Raw genomic sequence first — 17379 nt, 5'->3', positions numbered from 1 at the left:
CATCATACTTGTGTTCCTTGATACTGTTACATCTTCGCTGAGATGAATGGGCTAGAAGCCCCCAACCAGCTATTCGAGCTCTTCACACCCTTAGTCAGCGGGCTGCGTGAACGTGCGGTACCGTACCACACAGCGTCCCGTCGACTCAGGGACGTGGACTGCCTCAACTTCAGCCCACACATGCATCACCATACCTTCACGCTACTGCGTGCAGTCGCTGACACCCTAGGTGTGTCCCGCATGCACACGCACAGTGCGTCCATCACCGCCTAGCCACACAACACTCATTCTCACTCCTCAACGTTACAAGCAACAAAGCAAACAGCAAGCCCCACAGTCAGTGCTGAAAACCCGAAACCCCAAGTTCACTTTGACCGTGTGGCCGTTAGGCGTCTCTCAGTTGCCTCCCACCGGCAGACCTAGTGGCCGTTAGGCGTCTCTCAGTTGCCTCCCACCGGCAGATCAAGGTGGGTGGGCGGGAAGTAAGCACTTCAGCCATAAAAGCAAAAACACGGCAGAACAGTACTGTAAGATAGAAAGAGACAAACGGCAGATGCTGCTACCAGCAGCAGCTGCGCTACTTAGAGGCGCAATAGCGCCTCGTACGGCACTCCGTGCCATACCACTTAATCGTCGTGAGAACCTGCCTTCTCCGACGCTCATACTTCGCTCCGGAGAAGTCAACATTAAAATGATACAGCCCCAACCACACAATCAGCGGCGGCGCACAGCACTCCAGCGGGCCATCCGTATGCACTCGCAAACAGCACATCACCATCTCACAAACACTACCGCACGCACTAGCCAGACAGCACAGCGGTATCACTGTGTGAGAAGCGTGCCATTATTGTTACTATGTATACACGTACGCTGGTAGCTAGGAGCCACCCTACGCACATTCATCCAGCCACATGGCCAAGCCATCTCTTACTAGCAGCCCTACCTTGCGCGCGCGCTCAGCACCTGCCGTTGCGGCTCGGTCTCAATCACCAAGTAAGCATACTCGAGTACGAGGGGCTTATGGTCCCTGCACGTACGCACGTCCAAACTTTCTTTGTCCAAACACAGACCGACGGGGCATGGCATGAGCATATGAGCTTGCCCATGCCGCGCCCCAGTCCAGCCATTCACACGCGTGTCCACAGCGGTCATCGCAATGCCGTTGCGAGCACAGTACACATACGCTGTGTAGGTGCTAGTCACGCACACGGCATGGGGAAGGGCTCATCGCACATGTGTGGACGGCTCCCCTGGTTTGAGGACGCCATTGTCAAAACAATCAGCAGGAATCAGTGCTGGACTACGGGCCAGCAAGAGGAATCATCTCCACTGCCCGTCCGCCAAGGCGTTAGGTACGCCTTACTCTCGCATTGTGAGTATTAACATGGCAGGAGTTATGACTCCCGCGGATACTGAAGAAGCAAACTAGGCTTGCCTATAACAACAGTATAAACATTTGGCGATGTTCGCCCTTCAAACTCATGTACTTAGTGGTTTCCCACAGCCAGTCGCGCCACCGCCGCCTGCTTTTGCCGCCACTCCAGCAACCTCTTGAAGATCCCCATCGCGTCCAGCAGCTTGAACGGCGACGAAAGCGGCAGCTCGCAGCCAGAGGTGCAGGCATAGTTGGAGAGAGGGCCGTTGTGAGCCACGAACCAGCCGCCGAACATGAATGCGGGCATGCCGGTAACCGGCTCCAAGATGCCGCGGTTGCGGGCGCCGGGGATGCGGGACGCCAGCGCCACGTCCAGACCGAACTGCCGCTCCACGTCGGCGGCACTGGCGTCCCAGCCCTCGGGCGTGCCCATCATGTCGGCGGCGGCGGCGGCGCGCTTGTAGAAGCCAGGCGCGATGCTGCAGGCGATTAGCAGCGAGCCCGAGGCAGAGGCCATCTCCGCAAGGGCGTCCAGTTGCGCCGACTTGTCGAAATACGTATAATCGGGCATGAGCGCGATGGCGAAGGGCTTCCCGGCGCAGGTGCAGACCCGTGTCAGCTCCAGCACCTGCTGGCAGCTCGTTGCCAGGACGGCGTGGCGGGCGAAGGCCGTGCCCTCAAGGTACTTGTTGGCCGCCGCCGTGTCATACACCGCCGAGGGAGGGGTGGAGGTGGCGGTGGCGGTCTGGGCGGTGGCGGAGGTGGCCGCAAGCCGGGACGTGGTGGTGGTGGTGGTGGTGGCGGCGGCGGCGGCGGCGCCAGCAGCCAGGATGGTGGCGGCAGCAGCCGCCAGCTCCGACAGCCGGCTCACGAGGGCACAGGTGCCCGCCGTCAAGATGCGCACCTGCAAATGCGTAGGTGGAGGTTGCGAGAAGGTAAGTAAGGATCTCTGCCAGGCGGAACTAACACTAACTGCTGGTGCGTGTGACAGGCTGCTGTGGTCATCTTGCTGGATGGAAGCAATGGCGCTGGGATCCCTAGCGGTGCACTGCTGGCGAATGTCACTGCCGCATGTCAAGAAGGCAGGTAGGCCGCTGCCTGTGTGACGCAAGTGTGCCGCCCCGCTCTCACCGTGTCGCCCACGGGCTGGGTCCAGGCCTTGGCAATGACCGGCCACGCCGCGGCGAAGATCGACACCAGCGTGGCTGGCAGCAGGCGTGTGGCGTCGGTGGTGATTGCGACCACCTCGGAAAAGGCCTCCTCGACCGACGCCAGGGGCTGGGCAGCCGAAGGGAAGAACCACTTGACGGCCTTGGCGGGAGATACGGGGGCGACGGAGGGAAGCGGCGACTGAGGGACCTCACCACGCCAATCCTGTGTCAAAATGCACAAGGCGGAAGGGAGGAGGCGAGAGAAATGACTGTCTAGCACAATAGGCGTAAAGGAGCGACCAGAAGCTGGGGTTGCGGACATGGGCTACAGCGGGTTTGCGGCCTGTAGTGCGTTGACGAGGCCTGGCTGTGCAAGCTGCGCGCCAGGTTGGCGGTAGCGGCAAGCAGGTTGGCGCTGCTGCCACAACCCCGCCCGCTTCAAGCTTTGAGCAACCATGAGCTGCACCTACGAACGGCCTGCCCGAACCCCCCAGAAGCCCTCACCTGTGCAGGGCCCGAGCTCGTGGCCATGGAACCGGCGAGATGCACGTCGCGCGCCGGCTGCGTCGCAACTGGCGCGCGCGAGCGACCAGCCGAGACACTAACGCGAAACGGCGTAGGCACAAGCTGCCGGCCGGTGCGGGGCATGTAGGGGCAGCTGCGCGACGAAGCTGCGGAGCGAAGGCTCTGCATTTTCGGTAATGGTGCGTGAAAGCAGAAGTAGGAAGGCAATACGGAGTGCTAGAGGTAGTTATGACTACTGGAGAGACTGGCCAGTGTCTGAGCGAGCAGCGAATAATGAAAATGGCAAGGGGCAGCGGCTGAAATAGCCCGCCGTGGCGTTGTACGACCGGGCACCGGTGAACACGGACTTTTTGTGCGCTGCAACTGGCGACTGGCGCCAGTCATTCAGGGCTACACCCCATGGCCAGCTCTGTCATTTGCTAGCTTGAGGGAAGCCTTTCTCGCTGGTCGCTCGCTCCTGGGCCCGGTCCATCTCCGCCAAACTCGTTGACCCACCTCGCAAAGACAGTCGCAACCAATCTATAAGCATTCATTAAGCCCATATGCATCCATTCCCTGCCTAAATACGCCCACAGTGCGCTGCGCGAGTCGCGAGGCTAGGCCTTACCTCGTGCAGCGAGCTCCTCCCTCCGCTGAGGTCATGACTTGAACTCGAAACTGATACTTTTGTGCTAAGCTGATGATTAGGGGCTCCGGCGTCCTGGTTAGGCCCAGGGAGGCGAAACTGCTACGCTCAATGCGCCACCGGGCAGGCTCGGGCGCCTTCTACAAAATGCTACTGGACAGATCTATGCCTCAAGATAGGCCACAGCATGCATAATTGTGCGAACATGCAGAAAGCAGGAGCATAGTTTGAAAGGGGTCGTCTGTCTCCTGGTCCTCAGGTCAGCGGAATTCATAGAGACCTACGCCAAAGAGTTTGGGCTTGGAACTGTCGCTTGAGGAGGGACAGGTTCGAAAAGCGCAGCTAATTCCAGAACAGGTTCAGATACAAGGGAAGCGCGTCTCAGCTCCAACATCATGTACATTCACAGCTTTCTGTGCGTGGCGTGTATGTATAAACTCACAACACCTAGTAGCTCGGGTTTCTCCAACGCATGCACTTCATCAATACTGCGCCATTGAGAGCTTGGCCAGTCTGCCTAGCAGCGCATGGACGGCAGGGACACACATGTTGAGGACGTGGGCAAAGCCTTGGGGCAAGGCTGGCTCGGGCGTGTCCTGGGGATGGGTCCGGAACGTTCCGGCTCCTCAGGGAGCCTCATGCAGTCATATGCAGTCCGTTGTCGTCGCCGGGAGCTCTGCCGGGACCTCTGCCGGGACCTCTGCCGTGTCGGTGTCAGGCTGCCAGCTGGAGCCAGAGGCGCGTCTTGGCGCCGAGGTCAGCGCAGACAGTCGGACCAGCCCTGTCCAGCCTCCTTCTGCCTCCTCCTCAGGAACCAACCAGCGCCGAACACACATACACTGGAACATCACACAGCTTTACATCACTCTTCCTCCTGGGGGACACATAAGCGTCGAGACCATGCACATGAGTTTATCGCGTGTAATGCGGCAGGCGGTGAGGGGGGGCCATCTGGGGACAGCGGCCGGGGGCCGGCGTCAGGCACGGATACCCGGACCGTCAGCAGACCAGCCGAAATTCGGCGTAAATGACAGGCAGCATTGCATTCTGGCAAGTGTGCATGGCATGCTATTATGTACTAGTTGCTGCAATACCAATTACTGTCGTCGCCTGCTTGCAAGTGCTCATCGGTGCTCATCAGCTTAAACGCGTTTGTATCGCTCAGCGTTTCACCTGACAAAACTTCCTAGACCCGGAGTAACATATATATTGCACTTGCTAGTGCAATGGAAGAGTCACTGCCGCCACCCCTGCGAGGCTTGCGGCCGTGCGTCGCCACCACGCTGTTCACCGACCTTCTCCCGCGTGTGGCGAGCTCGATGTTCACGTCCGAGACACACAAGCTCCGCGAGCTCTGTGTTGCGTCCCGTGATGTCTTTGACCGGGACGTCGCTTCGTCGCTGCGGCTGGTGGACGCAGTGGACCGGACCGCGGCGGAGGTCGCCCACACCGCCCGGGCTATCATAAACCGGGGCTGCTGCCCCCAACGGGTGCACATCAATCTGCAACACGGGGACATGGAGAAACGGCAGCAGCGCCTGTAAGTCTGCATCTTTCATGGCTAATTTGCTAGCCTTTGCTCCTGTTTCCGCTGCTTCACCATAGGCTCTGCTTGCCCTTACCGCTTGACTGGATTACACCACCGCCACGCAGGCTGGACCTCCTGCATACCTTGCAATCCTGCAAAAGGCCAGGCGCAAAGGCTACAGACTGCCTGTCCATCTCTGGCGCTATGCTGGGCAATGCTGACGTCGCCGCCGCCGCCGCGGCGGCGTGGGCCGGCGTCACGCGACTGGAGTTGTGGGACTGTGACGCGGCCACATGCAGAAGCCTGGGTGCCGCGCTGCTGCCCCTGCTGTCTAAACCTACCGACGACAGCAGCGCAGCGAATGGCATCGGCTCAAAGGCGCGTGAGGACCTGTTGGCAGGCCTGGGCGCCTGGCGGCGCCTGGCAAGCCTGGACCTGCGCGTCCAGGGGCCGCGGCCGCTGGCGGCGCCCCTGTTCACCGCGCTATCTGCCGCCGCCAATCTTCGCAGCCTCACACTCACCACCAAAGACCTGCCGCTCACGCGCTCAGACGCGCGGCAGCTGGGCCGCCTGACGCAGCTGCAGAGCCTGACGCTGGATGACGTGATGTCGCGGGATGTGGTGCCGCTGGCGCTCCAGCCGCTGACCCGGCTCACCAGCCTAACGCTGGCCTACAGTGGCGACGCCGCGGGCTCTCACTCTCAGGCGCTGCCCGCCGCCGCCTTCAGTGCGCTAGCGCAGCTGGTGCAGCTGCACATGCCGGACCACGCGCTGGAGCTGCCGCGGCAGGGGGAGCTGTCGCTGGCAGCCCTCACGGCGCTCACCTCGCTGCACGTCGCCAAGCTGGCGCGGGCGCGGAACGACCACGGCGGCGTAGGGTTCCACGACGACGACGTCGAGGACGAGGACGACGGCAACAGCGACGGGGAAGAGGAGGAGGAGGTGGAGGTGGAAGATGGGGGCGCCGCCCGGCGGCTGCGCGCAGTGCCGGTCGTGTTCTGGCCGCAGCAGCTGCGCGAGCTGGAGCTGCATGACGACATCTTGCAAGCGGACGCGCTGGCAGGCTTGAGCTGCATCCCCCAATCGCTGGAACGCGTGGCGGTCCGCGGCTGCAGCAGCTGCGCTGGGGCCCCGTACTTGGAGGTGCAGGTGCCGGAGGCGCGGTTCGCGGACCGTGGCGGCTCGCTACTGCCGGCGGGCGCGTGGACACTGGCCATCGCGATGTCCGTCCTGGCCCACAAGCTGCAGTGCCGTTGTGACGGCCCGTGGGGCTCGGCGGGCCCGTGTGTTCCCTTGGCGGGCCTGGTGCTTGACGTGGTGCCGCGCCGGCGCCGCGACGTGGCTGCTGCGGAGGAGGAGCAGGAGGAGGAGCAGCAGGACGAGGAGGAGGAGGAGGAGAAAGAGGAGGAGGAGGAGGAGGAAGGGGGGGAGGAACACGAGGAGCAGCAAGCAGGGGGTCAGCCGCAGGCGCAAGAGCAGGGGCAAGAGCCGGTGCAGGGGCAGGGGCAGCAGGAGGCCGCGGCCGGACATGAGCTGCAGGACCAGGCGCAGCAGCCTCAGCCGCAGGGGCAACACCAGCAGGCTGGCATCGGACAAGGAGGTGCGGGCGGGGGCGCGGGCGCAGCAGCATTGCCTGCAGCTCCATGGCCGCGTGCACTGCTGCCACCGCACCTCGCCGTGGGGGCTGGCGCTGATGCCGTCAGCTTTGAAGCGGCAATGGCCGACACCGTGGTGGCCATTCAGAATGGCGTAACGCCGCCGCCGCCTTGCATTGACGGTGGGCATGGCTGGCTGCTCATGCTGGGGCAGGCCAATCTGCAGCGCCTCATGCTGGGCGGGTTTGCGCTGAGCGACCGCGACCTCCGCCACCTGGCCCAAGGAATGACACAGCTGCAGGTGAGCGAGTGGTGACGGGCGGCAGTGGGGTGGTCTAATGGTGGGAGGTGGCTGGTGCAGTCAAGCCGTTTTCGCTCGGCGCCGCCCCCGCAACACTGTCGTTGAAGGGGTGCCGTCATCACTCATCACTCTCATCTCCATGCCATTTCCTGTGCGGCTGTGCCCCACCTGCCAATGCTCGCAGCATTTGAGTCTGGCGCACACGTGCTCCTATGATCCCGTGTCGCTGCTGACGCTCGGCAGCATGCCGGCGCTGACCCACATCGAGCTGCACATTGACTACTGGTGCTACGGCCCCGGCGGCGACCACGGCTCCCTCGGCACCCATGGCGATGGCGCCGCTGGCGGTGCGGGCGCGCAGCCGGCTGCTGCAGACCACGGCGCGGCGGGACAGGTCGCGTGCAGGCGACGGGTGGCTGAGCAGTACGCGTACGGCCCATTGGACAGAACGGGCGGCGATACTACCGCGCTCGACCGGCTGCTCCAGGAGGCGTGGCTCATGTGCACGTTCTGGTCTGACACCCACGCCCGCCTGACCACTGCTGCTGCTGGTGCTGCTGGTGCTGCTGGTGCTGCTGGTGCTGCTGGCGGCAGTAGTCCCGACCTGGCGCCGCCGGAGCGGTGTCGGCACCTGGGCGGCCGCTGGACGGCGGCGCAGGCGGACCTCATCCTGGCGCTGGTGGTGGTGGCGTCTACAGGCCGCCGCAAGCAGCCCCAGCTACGTAAGGTGGAGGTCCACTCGGTAGCTGGGTGCCGGCTCCACAGCCGCCCCGAGGACGGCGGGGCGCAAGATGCGGCGGCGCGTCGGCGGCAGCGGGGCGAGATGGTGGGCCGGGCGCTGGTGGCTACAGTGGAGAAGTTGCTGGCGCCAGTGGGCGTCGTGGACAACCGCTTGGTGCGGGTGTGCATGTAGTCTGCAGGGTATCCCTCGGCGGCTTGGGGCTGTAGGATGTGCTGACAAAGCTGTGGAAGTAGCAAGCAGGGAGGTTGGCGAGGTTCGTGTGCTCATGCGAACAGGATGGTGGTATGGGACCATTAACGAAAGGCAAAGGCGGTGGTGCCATGCATGGTTGCCTGTGCATACGCCTGTGCGTAAGCTCTTTGCAGCAGCGGGGGCTGGGCGTGGGAGAGGCATGTGCAGATACAGGTGCCTGTACATACAGCTGGTTGCAGCACGTGCAGGGCGTGATGAGGCAGGCGTGGCAATCACGTATATGTGTATGCTTTGTACAGTAAGATACAGTAAGAAAGAGTGACGGCCACAAGTTCAAGCTTCGAGCCAGAACTTTGACAACTAGCAACTGTGTTGCGTGTGTATACTAATGTGTGTATGTGCTTGACAACCAAGCTGCTTGTGAGGAATTGTACGGTTTGTTGCAGCGCAGAACGTGCGAGAAGCGTGTTATGCGCATGTGTGTTGATCGGCGGTGACTGCGTGGCGATCAGAATTGCACAGTACGCGACCCCTCTTACAGAATACGCGTATTAGTACGCACTACGGACTCATCCTCCTAGTACGAGGCCGCCCATGCCGACATCCGCGACGGCCGCCGCTGATCACACAGCTCAGCAGCAGGCGTGTGCATGTGGGGGTGTGGCCTACGCCACCCAGGCGGCCCACCAGTGGCTCAGGCTGACGGCGGCTGGCGACGGCGGCTCGGGTGAAGGCAGCGAAGGCGGACCAGACCCGACGCGGGCGTAAGGTGTGGTAGATGTGGTCGGCGAGCAGGGCGCTGAATGAAGTGGCGGGGGAGAAGGAGAGGATGAGGGAAATTAAGGGGGTGGGGATGAGGATGTTGGAGCTAGTAGCTGTGGCCTTAGCTCCGGGGTTGGGGCTTGGGTGGGGTTAGGGTTGGGGATTGGGTTGGGGAATACGTTGGGGATTGGGCTGGGGTTTGTGCAGGGCTGTGAGTTCGGGTGGGGGGCGGGTTGGGGATGATATTTACACGCGCCCATGCGCACTCGGCTACTTTGTGGGACAAGGGAGGTGGGGGAGGCGTGGGCTGAGCCCACCCCACATCTGCCGGTCTGAGGACGAAGGTTTTGGAACAACCTCATCTCTTGGACATAGCCAGGGTCACTTTGTGCAGGCACAGCCAACGAGGTGTCTAGTCGCAGCGCAGCGCAGCAAGCAGCCAAAGCACAGCACAGATGGTCAGCTGCGCTACTCATGCTGCTGCCTGCCACATGCGTGGCGACTTGGGGTTTGAACGAAGCGATGGGTAAGACCCCGTGGGTCATCTGGTAAATCACATCTGCGAAGGCGATTCTTCTTGATACTAATCGAACAGCATGGATGCTCCCCGGCCAGCCTCGGTGGGCGCTGTCAGCGGCGACAGCAAGCCTGACCCGGCGACTGATCCGGCCCCTGGTTTGGGCGGCCTCACGCCGGAGCTGTGGCAGCTGGTGTACGGCGCCGCCTCCTCCGCCTCCTCCTCCTCCGCCTCCTCCACTGGGGCGGCGGTGGCGCTGCGCGACGTGCTGCGTGGCCGCGCCGTGTGCCGCGGCTTCAGGGCCGCGCTGCCCAAGGCGCTGCGCAGCGCGGTGCTGGACCGGCCGCTCAGCCAGGTGCGCTTGCTTGGAGTCTGGAGCCTCATGGGGATGGGCTTTGGGCGGCAGGAGGCTTTGGGCATGTGTAGAGGGCCGGCGCCAGCGGCCTTGATAGCTCGCCACGCTCTTGCTCGAGTGGCTCGCCCGCTGCCCGCCTGATCGCCTGCACCCACCTCGCCCTCTCCCTTCGGCAGGCCGACCTCCTGTGGGTGTGCCGCACCTTCCCGCACCTGCAACAGCTGGAGCTGCGGTCGCGACCGACTGCAGCCGCAGCCGCTCCTACAACCGCTACTGCCAGGAACTGGGCGGGCGGCGGAAGGGGCGCAGAGAAAGAGGAGGAGGACGATGAGGAGGAGGAGGAGGCGGGCGGTGTCCGGGACTGGAGTCATTGGGGGGACTGGAGCGGGAGGCGGCGCAGGCGGCAGGCGGCTCAGCAGCAGCAGGCTCTGGACCTGAGCCCGGCTGCGGGCGTGTGGCTGCCCCACCTTCAGGAGCTCACGGTGGGCTGTGGGCCGCAGGGGGGGGGGGGAGCGTGGAAGGGGTCAAGGGGGTGGACAATGCCGATGGTTGCGTATGGCACCGGGGGTTGAGGCTGGGTGCGCAGCAGGGGGTCTGGCATGCAGGTGGGTTATAGGAAGGAAGCACAGCGCATGAAGGGAGCTTGGATGCACTCTTAGGTGCTGCGGCGCTGCTCCTCGGCAAACACGCCTGCCCCCTGCTGCCGCCTGCCCGCCACGCCCAAGCAGGTGACGTTCACGCCGCTGCGCACGTGTGTGTTCACCTCCGCCAACACGCCGAGGCTGCAGCGGCTGGCGGTCATGCAGCTGCAGGTGCGGCTCGGGGAGTAGTGGCGGGGTGGGGTGGGGTGCAGCTGTGGGGTGGGGTGGGGTGGGGTGCAGCGGTGGTCGTCCTGATGGTCTGCGCTGTTGAAGTGGCGTACACTCGGAACCAACACGGCACCAGCTCTCAACATACATGATTCCGCACCGTCCACGGCCCCCGACACCCCGCGCAACACGGGTGAGGGTCTTGTAACGCCGAGGCACACATCACATCTAACAACGCATCACTCCGATCCGTCGGCGCCATGCATGCCATGCAGGACTCGGGCCCCCTGGACGCCTTCCACCTGCAGCTGCCGGAGCTCACCTGTGTGAGTGTGTGTGTGTGTGTGTGTGTGAGTGAGTGAGTGTGTGTGTGTGTGTGTGTGTGTGTGCGCCTGTATGTGTCTCTAAGTGTATGTGTGTGTGTGTGTGTGTGTGTGTGCGTCTATGAGTGTGTTGCAAATTTAAGTGCACGAAGATATAATCAGCGTCTTTGCTCAGCAGCTGGGCACCATCCTTGGCAACACCGTGAAGCCGTTATCCCCCGCGCCTTGCCGCACTTGCACAGGCGAGCCTGGACGGCGTGTCGGTGCGTGACGGCTCCGGCTTCGGCGCCTCGCTGTCCGCCTGCCCCCGCCTGCGCGCCTTCACCGCCGGGCGGCTGCTGGGCGTGCACGGCAGCCACCACCTGGCGCTGCCCGCCTGCCAGCAGCTGTGCCTGCACAGGTAGGCGCGTGCATGGCCCCCGGATCTGTCTGTCTGAGAGCGCCCAGTTGATTGTGGTTATCCTACGGCAGCTGTCAATTACTACCGTACCGGTTGATGGTGATTGCGCGCTGCTGATCGTCGATGTTGGTGAACCTGCGTGGACACTTGAGTCGTTCCAGAGACGCACCGGGTGCGAGAGTGCTGGCTGTGGTCACAATGGCGTGAATCGCTCTTGCCCTGGCCGTGTGTGTGTGGCTGGCTGCAGGTGCGAGGACCTGCGCGGTCTGCGGCTGTGGGCGCCGCGGCTGCAGCTGCTGGACCTCACCGGCTGCATGAGCCTGTCGCGGGTGGGTGCGGGCGGGCGGGCGCGCGGGCATGCGGCTGAGGTTGTATGACGTGGTGATGATGGCGTAGTTGGGTGGCTGGGCGGTATTGACGCGCTGAGAAAGTACGGCAATGGACGACAAGTCATGTGGAGAGCCTGTTTACGGGGGGGGGGGGCGCTTGTTGCCTATACGGGAGGCAGGGCGTGCATGGGTTGGGAATGCTACGAATCCCGCCTGGCCGCCATTGTGTTTTTCACCCAGGTGGAGCTCGTGGCTGACGAGGAGGCCCTCGGGGGCCGCAGTGGCGCCGTGCCGTCTGGTGCAGGGGGACCGCAGGTGCTGCTGGCTCCAGAGCGAGGTGCGGCCGGCAGCGCGGCTGCCCCCGCATCCAAGGAGCAGCTGCTGTCGCCGGGCCTGTCGCGGACAGGGGTAGCGCTGGCGCCAGCCGGCCCGGCGGCGGCCGACGGCACAGCTAGTGTCGTTGGCGCCAGTGGCTCCTACTCCGCAGCAGCAGGGCCTGCGCCGGACACGTCCGCGGCGCCGGTGGTGGTGGACCTGTCCGGCACCCTGGCCAGCAGCACCACACTGCAGCACCTGAAGAGCCACCCCCGGGTGCAGAAACTACTGCTACTGCCGGAGGGCGCCGGCGCATGCAGCAGCAGTAGCAGTGGTGGTGGTGGGGCTGGGGATGGCGGGGGCGGCGCTGTAGGGCTGGCAGGTGCTAGCGGCGGTGGGCCGGGCAGCGGAGGAGGAAGTGGAGAGTTGGGTCGGGGCGCAGGTGCTGGCCCGGTGGTGTCGGCGGGTGAGGGCAGTGGGTCTGCTGTGGGTGCTGCCCGCGAGGAGGCTGCGACGGCGGCTGTATCACACCTGGCGGCTGCGCTCGCGGGTGCATCGCTGCACTACTAGTGCTCGGGGCAACCTAGGGCGAGGGGACGCGGTGTGCAGGCCGCCCGCTGGGCTGGCGAGGGGCTCGGTTGATGTCTGGCTGCGTGGTCACTTATGGAGCCAATAAACACAAATGCACAAACGCGGTTGTAGAGCTGGCTTCCTTGTGCTGTCTCATGGTGCACGCGGCCGTTGCTTGCTGACTGCGCCGCCTGGTGCCGCTGCGGCAATGTGGGTGATGCCAGGGGAGATTGTCATCTCTTGTAGCCGGAACGCCGTAAAAGGACTTGTTGACGACTCAGGGCACTCTAAAAGAGTTGTGAGGCTTTCGCGCCGTCAGGCCTTCCTCCTCCATTTAAGGCTCATGTAGACGTGTGCCCGCATGGATCCTGGCACGGCCGCGCGGACCTGCTGCTCAGTGTGGCCTGCATGCGGAAGGATCTCCGCCAGCGCGTTGCTCATATGACATTGCCGTGCGACAACCAATGTGCCGCAGTACAATTGCACCACGCGCCTGTTGCTCTAAACATCAAGGGCAAGCCAGGCAACACACAGGCTCACCAGCAAGCCAAGCCGCAAACCACCCCCACAATAGCAGCGTGTTTCTTCCATTCGCGCCATTGCACCATCACACCTGAAATTCACCTGTCCACCCACCACATTTCCCGCCGCCCCCCGGCGGCATCCTTATTGATGTGTTTTGAGCAGCACCTGGTGCGCCAGTGGCTTAAGTTCGTCCTGTCCTGTGCCAAACCTTTGTGGAAGACCAGCCCTCACGACGGCAGCCCGGCCGCAACCAAACAGGGCCCGATTCATTCCCACACCTCCCGGCACATACACCGTACGTCCGTACTAACGTCTGACAACCACCGCACCAAGTCAAATGCGTCAAGAACAATTTGTGGACGGCGGTAAGCAACCAGCCTTAAACTCTGCATCTGCAGGTTCCCTAATCCCCATGCGTCCAAACGCCGCAGTCTACCTGCGATGCCGTCAGTCAGCCGCGTCGATACACCAACACAGTAGTCAATGCACCTGGTCAAAGCACCACCCTATGTCCACGCCGTATGTCCCTCTTCTTTGCTGATGTCCCCCCAGCCCATTGCTCGTACATCCGCCGATACCGGCCGCACTCTCAGACGCGCCACTCGCCCCACCCTGTGACTTGGTTCTCACAATGGCTTCCGCGCGTGAACCTCCCAGACTCAAAGCACGCTTGGACGTCTCGTTTGCTCTCACGCACACAGTGTCCACGCAAAGGTACATTCGCGTGCGCACACGAACGCTGTTCACAATAAAAGTGTATGAACTGGCTAATCGCCAAAACACACCAACGAGAACGTCCTGCTTCACTCTTCGCCCGCCTCTTCAGTCTTCACGCGTCCGCGAAAGCCTCTCCATCAATCTCCACCGCACTCTGCCAGCTATAACACTACGACCGCCTCCCGCCCGACGCAGATGCCGGCAGCCCACCCGCCGCCCCATTCCCTGCCGCTGCCTGATGCCCATTCAGCCCATTCGGCGTTGCCGCCGCCGACCCTGCCCCCGCAGCCCCTGCTGCCGCTGACGCTCCCGACGGCCCAGACCCCACCGCCGCTAACCGCTGCTGCGCAGCAGCGGCGGCCGCCGCCGCCGGCGCCGCAGGCGCCGGCGCGCCGCCCACCGCCTGCCCCTGCTGCTGCAGCTGCTGCTGCGCCACCACCGCCGGCCCTGTTGCGCCTGGCCCCGCTGGCATGTGCAGGTACTGCTGGCCCGCCACCTTGGCCAGGAAGTTCTCCAGCGAGGGCAGGTAGCCGGAGCACATCTCCAAGTCCTGGTGGCCGTAGCCGGCGGCCCACAGCGGCGTGGCCTTGTTGGGGCACAGCTCCAGAAGCCGCCTGCCGCAGGAGATGTGGATCACCTCGTCCTCCGTGCCCTGTGTGGGGTGTGTGTGTTTGTGGAGGAGGTGTGTGTGTGTGTGTGTGTGTGGGGTGGTTGCAGATACCAGCCCAGACCCAAACTGAACCCAATGCAAAAGAGCGAGGATGTGGTGGTGTGGTGACGTGGCGTGGATGCGGTTTAGTGAAGGGTTGGGGCTGGGGCTGGTGGTCACGCTCTCTGCTCTGACAACGTCATCAGCCATCTCCTCCAACCCTCCTTGCCCCGCCCTCCCTCCTTACCTGCTTCCCTCCTTCCATGCTAGCCCCATCCTGCCCAGCCTCCCACACCTTCCTCCGCACGCATCGCCCACACACTCACGTGCATCACCAGCACCGGGCTCTTTATCTTGGGCGCCAGCGTGTGGTTGGGGTACACGTCCGCCCAGGCGGGCCACCAGCGCACGTGCGGCTTGAGCACGCGCACGCCCGACAGCAGCGGGCTGTGCAGCACCACCCCCGCCAAGTCCGCCCGCTCCGCGCCCAGGTAGCAGGAGGGGCCGCTGCCCACACTCTGGCCGTACAGGACCACGCGGCCGGCGGGGATGCCGTACGTGTCCTGTGTTGTTGTGCGGTGCACGGCGTGTCAAGGTGGTGGTGGTGGTGGTGGTGGTGGTGAATGGAGGTGTTTCGTAGAGGTGTGTCGTAGCCGGGAATCTTGCCGGTCGGGCTGCAAGGCCGTGCGCCAGGCACCCAGCAGCGCACACGCCAGCACGCATTCCATACCCCTGTATGCACACGCCCACAATCACACCCATGTCCACCACCCACCGACGACCACCCACCTGCAGGCAGGCCAGCACTGCGGTGATGTCTGCCAGCGTGTTGGTGACGGTGGGGGTGCCGGTGCTGCAGCCGTAGCCGCTGTAGTCGTAGCCCATCACGTTCACCTTGAGCAGCCGCGACAGCTCCCTGAGGAAGGTTATGTGCCCGAGCCCAGTAAGTCCAGAAGAGTCAAGGAAACGTCGCCCAACCCAGAAGTGCAGTGCGACCTCCACGTATAACCCGGGCTGGCCGGGGCGGGGCGGAAGACGGCTAGGATGACGACATGGCCTATAAGGCTACCCCATTCGGCACCATGCCGCCCGTCCAGCCAACTGATGCGCGCTGTAACCCACGTGGCTGTACCCCCTACAGCCGCCCACCAAACCGCCCGTGCCTTGCATTCCCCGCCTGCGGCCCGCCCTCCCCTCGTGCTTCGCCTCCTGCCCCCGCCTCCCCGCTCGCGACGCCCCAACACCCCCTGCCTGCCAGCCGCACACCCCTGCCGTACGCCTCTGCCCGCACCTGTACACGGGCAGCATGTGTCCGAGGTCCACCGCGTTGCCGTGGCTGTACAGCAGAGTCAGCCGGTTGCTGGCGGCGGCCGCCGCCACGGCGGCGGCCGCAGAGGCCGAGCCGGCGGCGCCGCTGCTGGCGTTGGAGCTGCGGCTGTGGCTGCCGTAACGGAAGAAGGCGGTGACGATGCTGGTGCCACCGCCGCCGCGCTTCAGCGCCGGGACGGGAATGACGCGGACCTTACATTGCAGCACTTTGGGCACGTCTCTGTTGGCAGGGCGACACGATGGGTGATGACAGGTGACTTGCCAGACTGTGAGCGACGTCAACACATGGCGAGAATCCCGAGGCTTGCAGTACAACAGCAGGTGAAAACAACAAGGGGTGAACCCCAACTCACGGTGACAGGGGCTGGATGAATTGCTCGCCAGTGCCGTCCTGGTGCTCCCTGCAGACAAACACGCGGCAGCCGCGTAGGGTCGCGCAATTTGTGTTGCTGGTATGTGTGCAAATCACGTGCCAGTGCAGGTTTTGATTAGCAAGGGGCTGAGCGCGCGCGGGGTAAGAAGCAGTGGGGGGCGAGCACGGTAAGGTGACAGCCAACCCACGGTGTCTTGCACAAACTCACCGCACAGCGTACGTCGCCGGTGTGGGCGGGAAGAAGGCAAGCCGCGACGATATATTCTCGACCAAGCGGTCCCAGGGACCCATTTTTGCCACACCCAAGGTGTGCGAGTTTTGCGCTTGAACTGAATTGGGCACCCCGCTACGGCTCCAGCGCCGTGCTTGCACTATGTTGCCAGCTCCAGCAACATATGGAACTTGTTGTGTTAATCCAATCCGTGCTGGGCCCGAAACGCGCCTAATTCGCTCTCCAACACGGAGTAGATGGGCGTTTTGGAGCTAACTAGATTCAAGTACCTAGTCTAGGATGTTTATAGGATGCTGGCCGAAAAGATATGCCTGCAAAGTCAGCAAAAAGCAAAACAAGCGGGAGCGCAGGTTTTCTTCAAGGACATGCTTATGTGCAGTTGTTTACAGCGGAAATACTTGAGCAGAGTGCAAGGCAGGCGCACTGTGTTGCACTTCAGCGATCAAGCTGGGTTTGGCACGCGACACGCCATGAAAGCGGAAGGCCCCAGAACACAACAGCGCCCGCCCGAGCGCTTCTATGCCACATAAGCTTTCAGCAATCTCGAGCAACCTGGTTCGAAGTGGCGGGACACCGCCACGGCTTGCCCACGCTTGACCAGTTCGCACACGGATCCATGCTTCACGACCCAATTGCCCCGTGACATTGTTTAAGGAAAGAGCGCAATAGTAGCCAGCCTCCCTCATCTGGAGTGTTTGGGGTTTGTCGGCTGAGGAAACCGCCTCTGGTGTGCACCATCACTCCATCCGTCCCATGGGATCGTCGAGGGCGCCACGTTCAAGCAGTGGACACTGTTGCTATCGTTGATGTTGAGGCGCTTACGAGGGATTGCACTTGCAAGATGCAAGGATGTGGGACGCGAGCAGAGGCGCGCGAGCGGCGGTCGCGGTGGACACGGACACGCGGTCAGGCCGCAGCTGACACCCAGGAACAGGGCAGCAGGTTGACACGGTGGCCCAATAACAGGTCCGTCAAATCCATCCAACCACAAGATACTGTAGTTCAGCTTGTCTGAAAGCGGGTATGGAATGGAAAGGGGAGCTGGGGAAAGCCAGCCGGTGGTGGGCATCCTCAAACGAAAGCTCCATCCGTGTGTCGGAGGCCCCGTTGAAGCTGGGCTAGTGCCTAATATATGTGGGT

The 17379-nt window shown here is 63.2% G+C and overlaps 4 protein-coding genes across 5 annotated transcripts; 2 read left to right on the top strand and 2 right to left on the bottom strand.

Annotated features, from left to right (window-relative positions):
* Positions 1 to 14: 14 nt before the first annotated feature.
* Positions 15 to 4292, bottom strand: CHLRE_03g207377v5 (uncharacterized protein). Of its 2 annotated transcripts, XM_043061530.1 has the most exons (4): positions 3659 to 4292; positions 3031 to 3213; positions 2507 to 2749; positions 15 to 2279 (listed from the first exon to the last, which is right to left on the bottom strand). In XM_043061530.1, the coding sequence occupies exons 2-4, from the start codon at positions 3172 to 3174 to the stop codon at positions 1488 to 1490; spliced, it is 1179 nt and encodes a 392-aa protein (XP_042926679.1). In that variant the 5' UTR covers positions 3175 to 3213; positions 3659 to 4292; the 3' UTR covers positions 15 to 1487. The 2 variants fall into 2 exon arrangements, with proteins under 2 accessions (XP_042926679.1, XP_042926680.1); XM_043061531.1 differs by having other exon boundaries at positions 3031 to 3992.
* Positions 4293 to 4772: 480 nt separating this feature from the next.
* On the top strand, positions 4773 to 9048 carry CHLRE_03g207265v5 (uncharacterized protein). Its single transcript, XM_043061526.1, has 2 exons — positions 4773 to 7100; positions 7285 to 9048. The coding sequence occupies exons 1-2, from the start codon at positions 5409 to 5411 to the stop codon at positions 8011 to 8013; spliced, it is 2421 nt and encodes an 806-aa protein (XP_042926678.1). The 5' UTR covers positions 4773 to 5408; the 3' UTR covers positions 8014 to 9048.
* Positions 9049 to 9152: 104 nt separating this feature from the next.
* CHLRE_03g207153v5 (uncharacterized protein) lies at positions 9153 to 12678 on the top strand. The gene is made up of 7 exons (XM_043061525.1): positions 9153 to 9668; positions 9845 to 10150; positions 10397 to 10480; positions 10753 to 10803; positions 11043 to 11200; positions 11448 to 11529; positions 11770 to 12678. The coding sequence occupies exons 1-7, from the start codon at positions 9393 to 9395 to the stop codon at positions 12412 to 12414; spliced, it is 1602 nt and encodes a 533-aa protein (XP_042926677.1). The 5' UTR covers positions 9153 to 9392; the 3' UTR covers positions 12415 to 12678.
* Positions 12679 to 12680: 2 nt separating this feature from the next.
* On the bottom strand, positions 12681 to 17062 carry CHLRE_03g207041v5 (uncharacterized protein). Its single transcript, XM_001699344.2, has 6 exons — positions 16216 to 17062; positions 15988 to 16035; positions 15597 to 15854; positions 15095 to 15221; positions 14632 to 14868; positions 12681 to 14308 (listed from the first exon to the last, which is right to left on the bottom strand). The coding sequence occupies exons 1-6, from the start codon at positions 16296 to 16298 to the stop codon at positions 13826 to 13828; spliced, it is 1236 nt and encodes a 411-aa protein (XP_001699396.2). The 5' UTR covers positions 16299 to 17062; the 3' UTR covers positions 12681 to 13825.
* Between the last annotated feature and the right edge of the window lie 317 nt (positions 17063 to 17379).

This window comes from Chlamydomonas reinhardtii, chromosome 3 (assembly GCF_000002595.2).
Source record: "Chlamydomonas reinhardtii strain CC-503 cw92 mt+ chromosome 3, whole genome shotgun sequence".
In the NCBI taxonomy this organism is placed as follows: domain Eukaryota; kingdom Viridiplantae; phylum Chlorophyta; class Chlorophyceae; order Chlamydomonadales; family Chlamydomonadaceae; genus Chlamydomonas; species Chlamydomonas reinhardtii.
The sequence above is the reverse complement of the archived record's forward strand: the minus strand, read 5'-3'. Positions and strand labels throughout refer to the sequence as shown.

Coding starts and splice junctions, on each gene's coding strand:
- CHLRE_03g207377v5 (XM_043061531.1), bottom strand. CDS start 3,219: ATGCAGAGCCTTCGCTCCGCAGCTTCGTCGCGCAGCTGCCCCTACATG. Junction 2,750..3,030: donor CGAGCTCGGGCCCTGCACAG/GTGAGGGCTTCT, acceptor ATTTTGACACAG/GATTGGCGTGGTGAGGTCCC. Junction 2,280..2,506: donor CCCAGCCCGTGGGCGACACG/GTGAGAGCGGGG, acceptor ACGCATTTGCAG/GTGCGCATCTTGACGGCGGG.
- CHLRE_03g207265v5 (XM_043061526.1), top strand. CDS start 5,409: ATGCTGGGCAATGCTGACGTCGCCGCCGCCGCCGCGGCGGCGTGGGCC. Junction 7,101..7,284: donor AAGGAATGACACAGCTGCAG/GTGAGCGAGTGG, acceptor CAATGCTCGCAG/CATTTGAGTCTGGCGCACAC.
- CHLRE_03g207153v5 (XM_043061525.1), top strand. CDS start 9,393: ATGGATGCTCCCCGGCCAGCCTCGGTGGGCGCTGTCAGCGGCGACAGC. Junction 10,151..10,396: donor CCCACCTTCAGGAGCTCACG/GTGGGCTGTGGG, acceptor ACGCCCAAGCAG/GTGACGTTCACGCCGCTGCG. Junction 10,804..11,042: donor AGCTGCCGGAGCTCACCTGT/GTGAGTGTGTGT, acceptor GCACTTGCACAG/GCGAGCCTGGACGGCGTGTC.
- CHLRE_03g207041v5 (XM_001699344.2), bottom strand. CDS start 16,298: ATGGGTCCCTGGGACCGCTTGGTCGAGAATATATCGTCGCGGCTTGCC. Junction 15,855..15,987: donor TTCATCCAGCCCCTGTCACC/GTGAGTTGGGGT, acceptor CCCTGCCAACAG/AGACGTGCCCAAAGTGCTGC. Junction 14,309..14,631: donor GCCCGGTGCTGGTGATGCAC/GTGAGTGTGTGG, acceptor CACCCCACACAG/GGCACGGAGGACGAGGTGAT.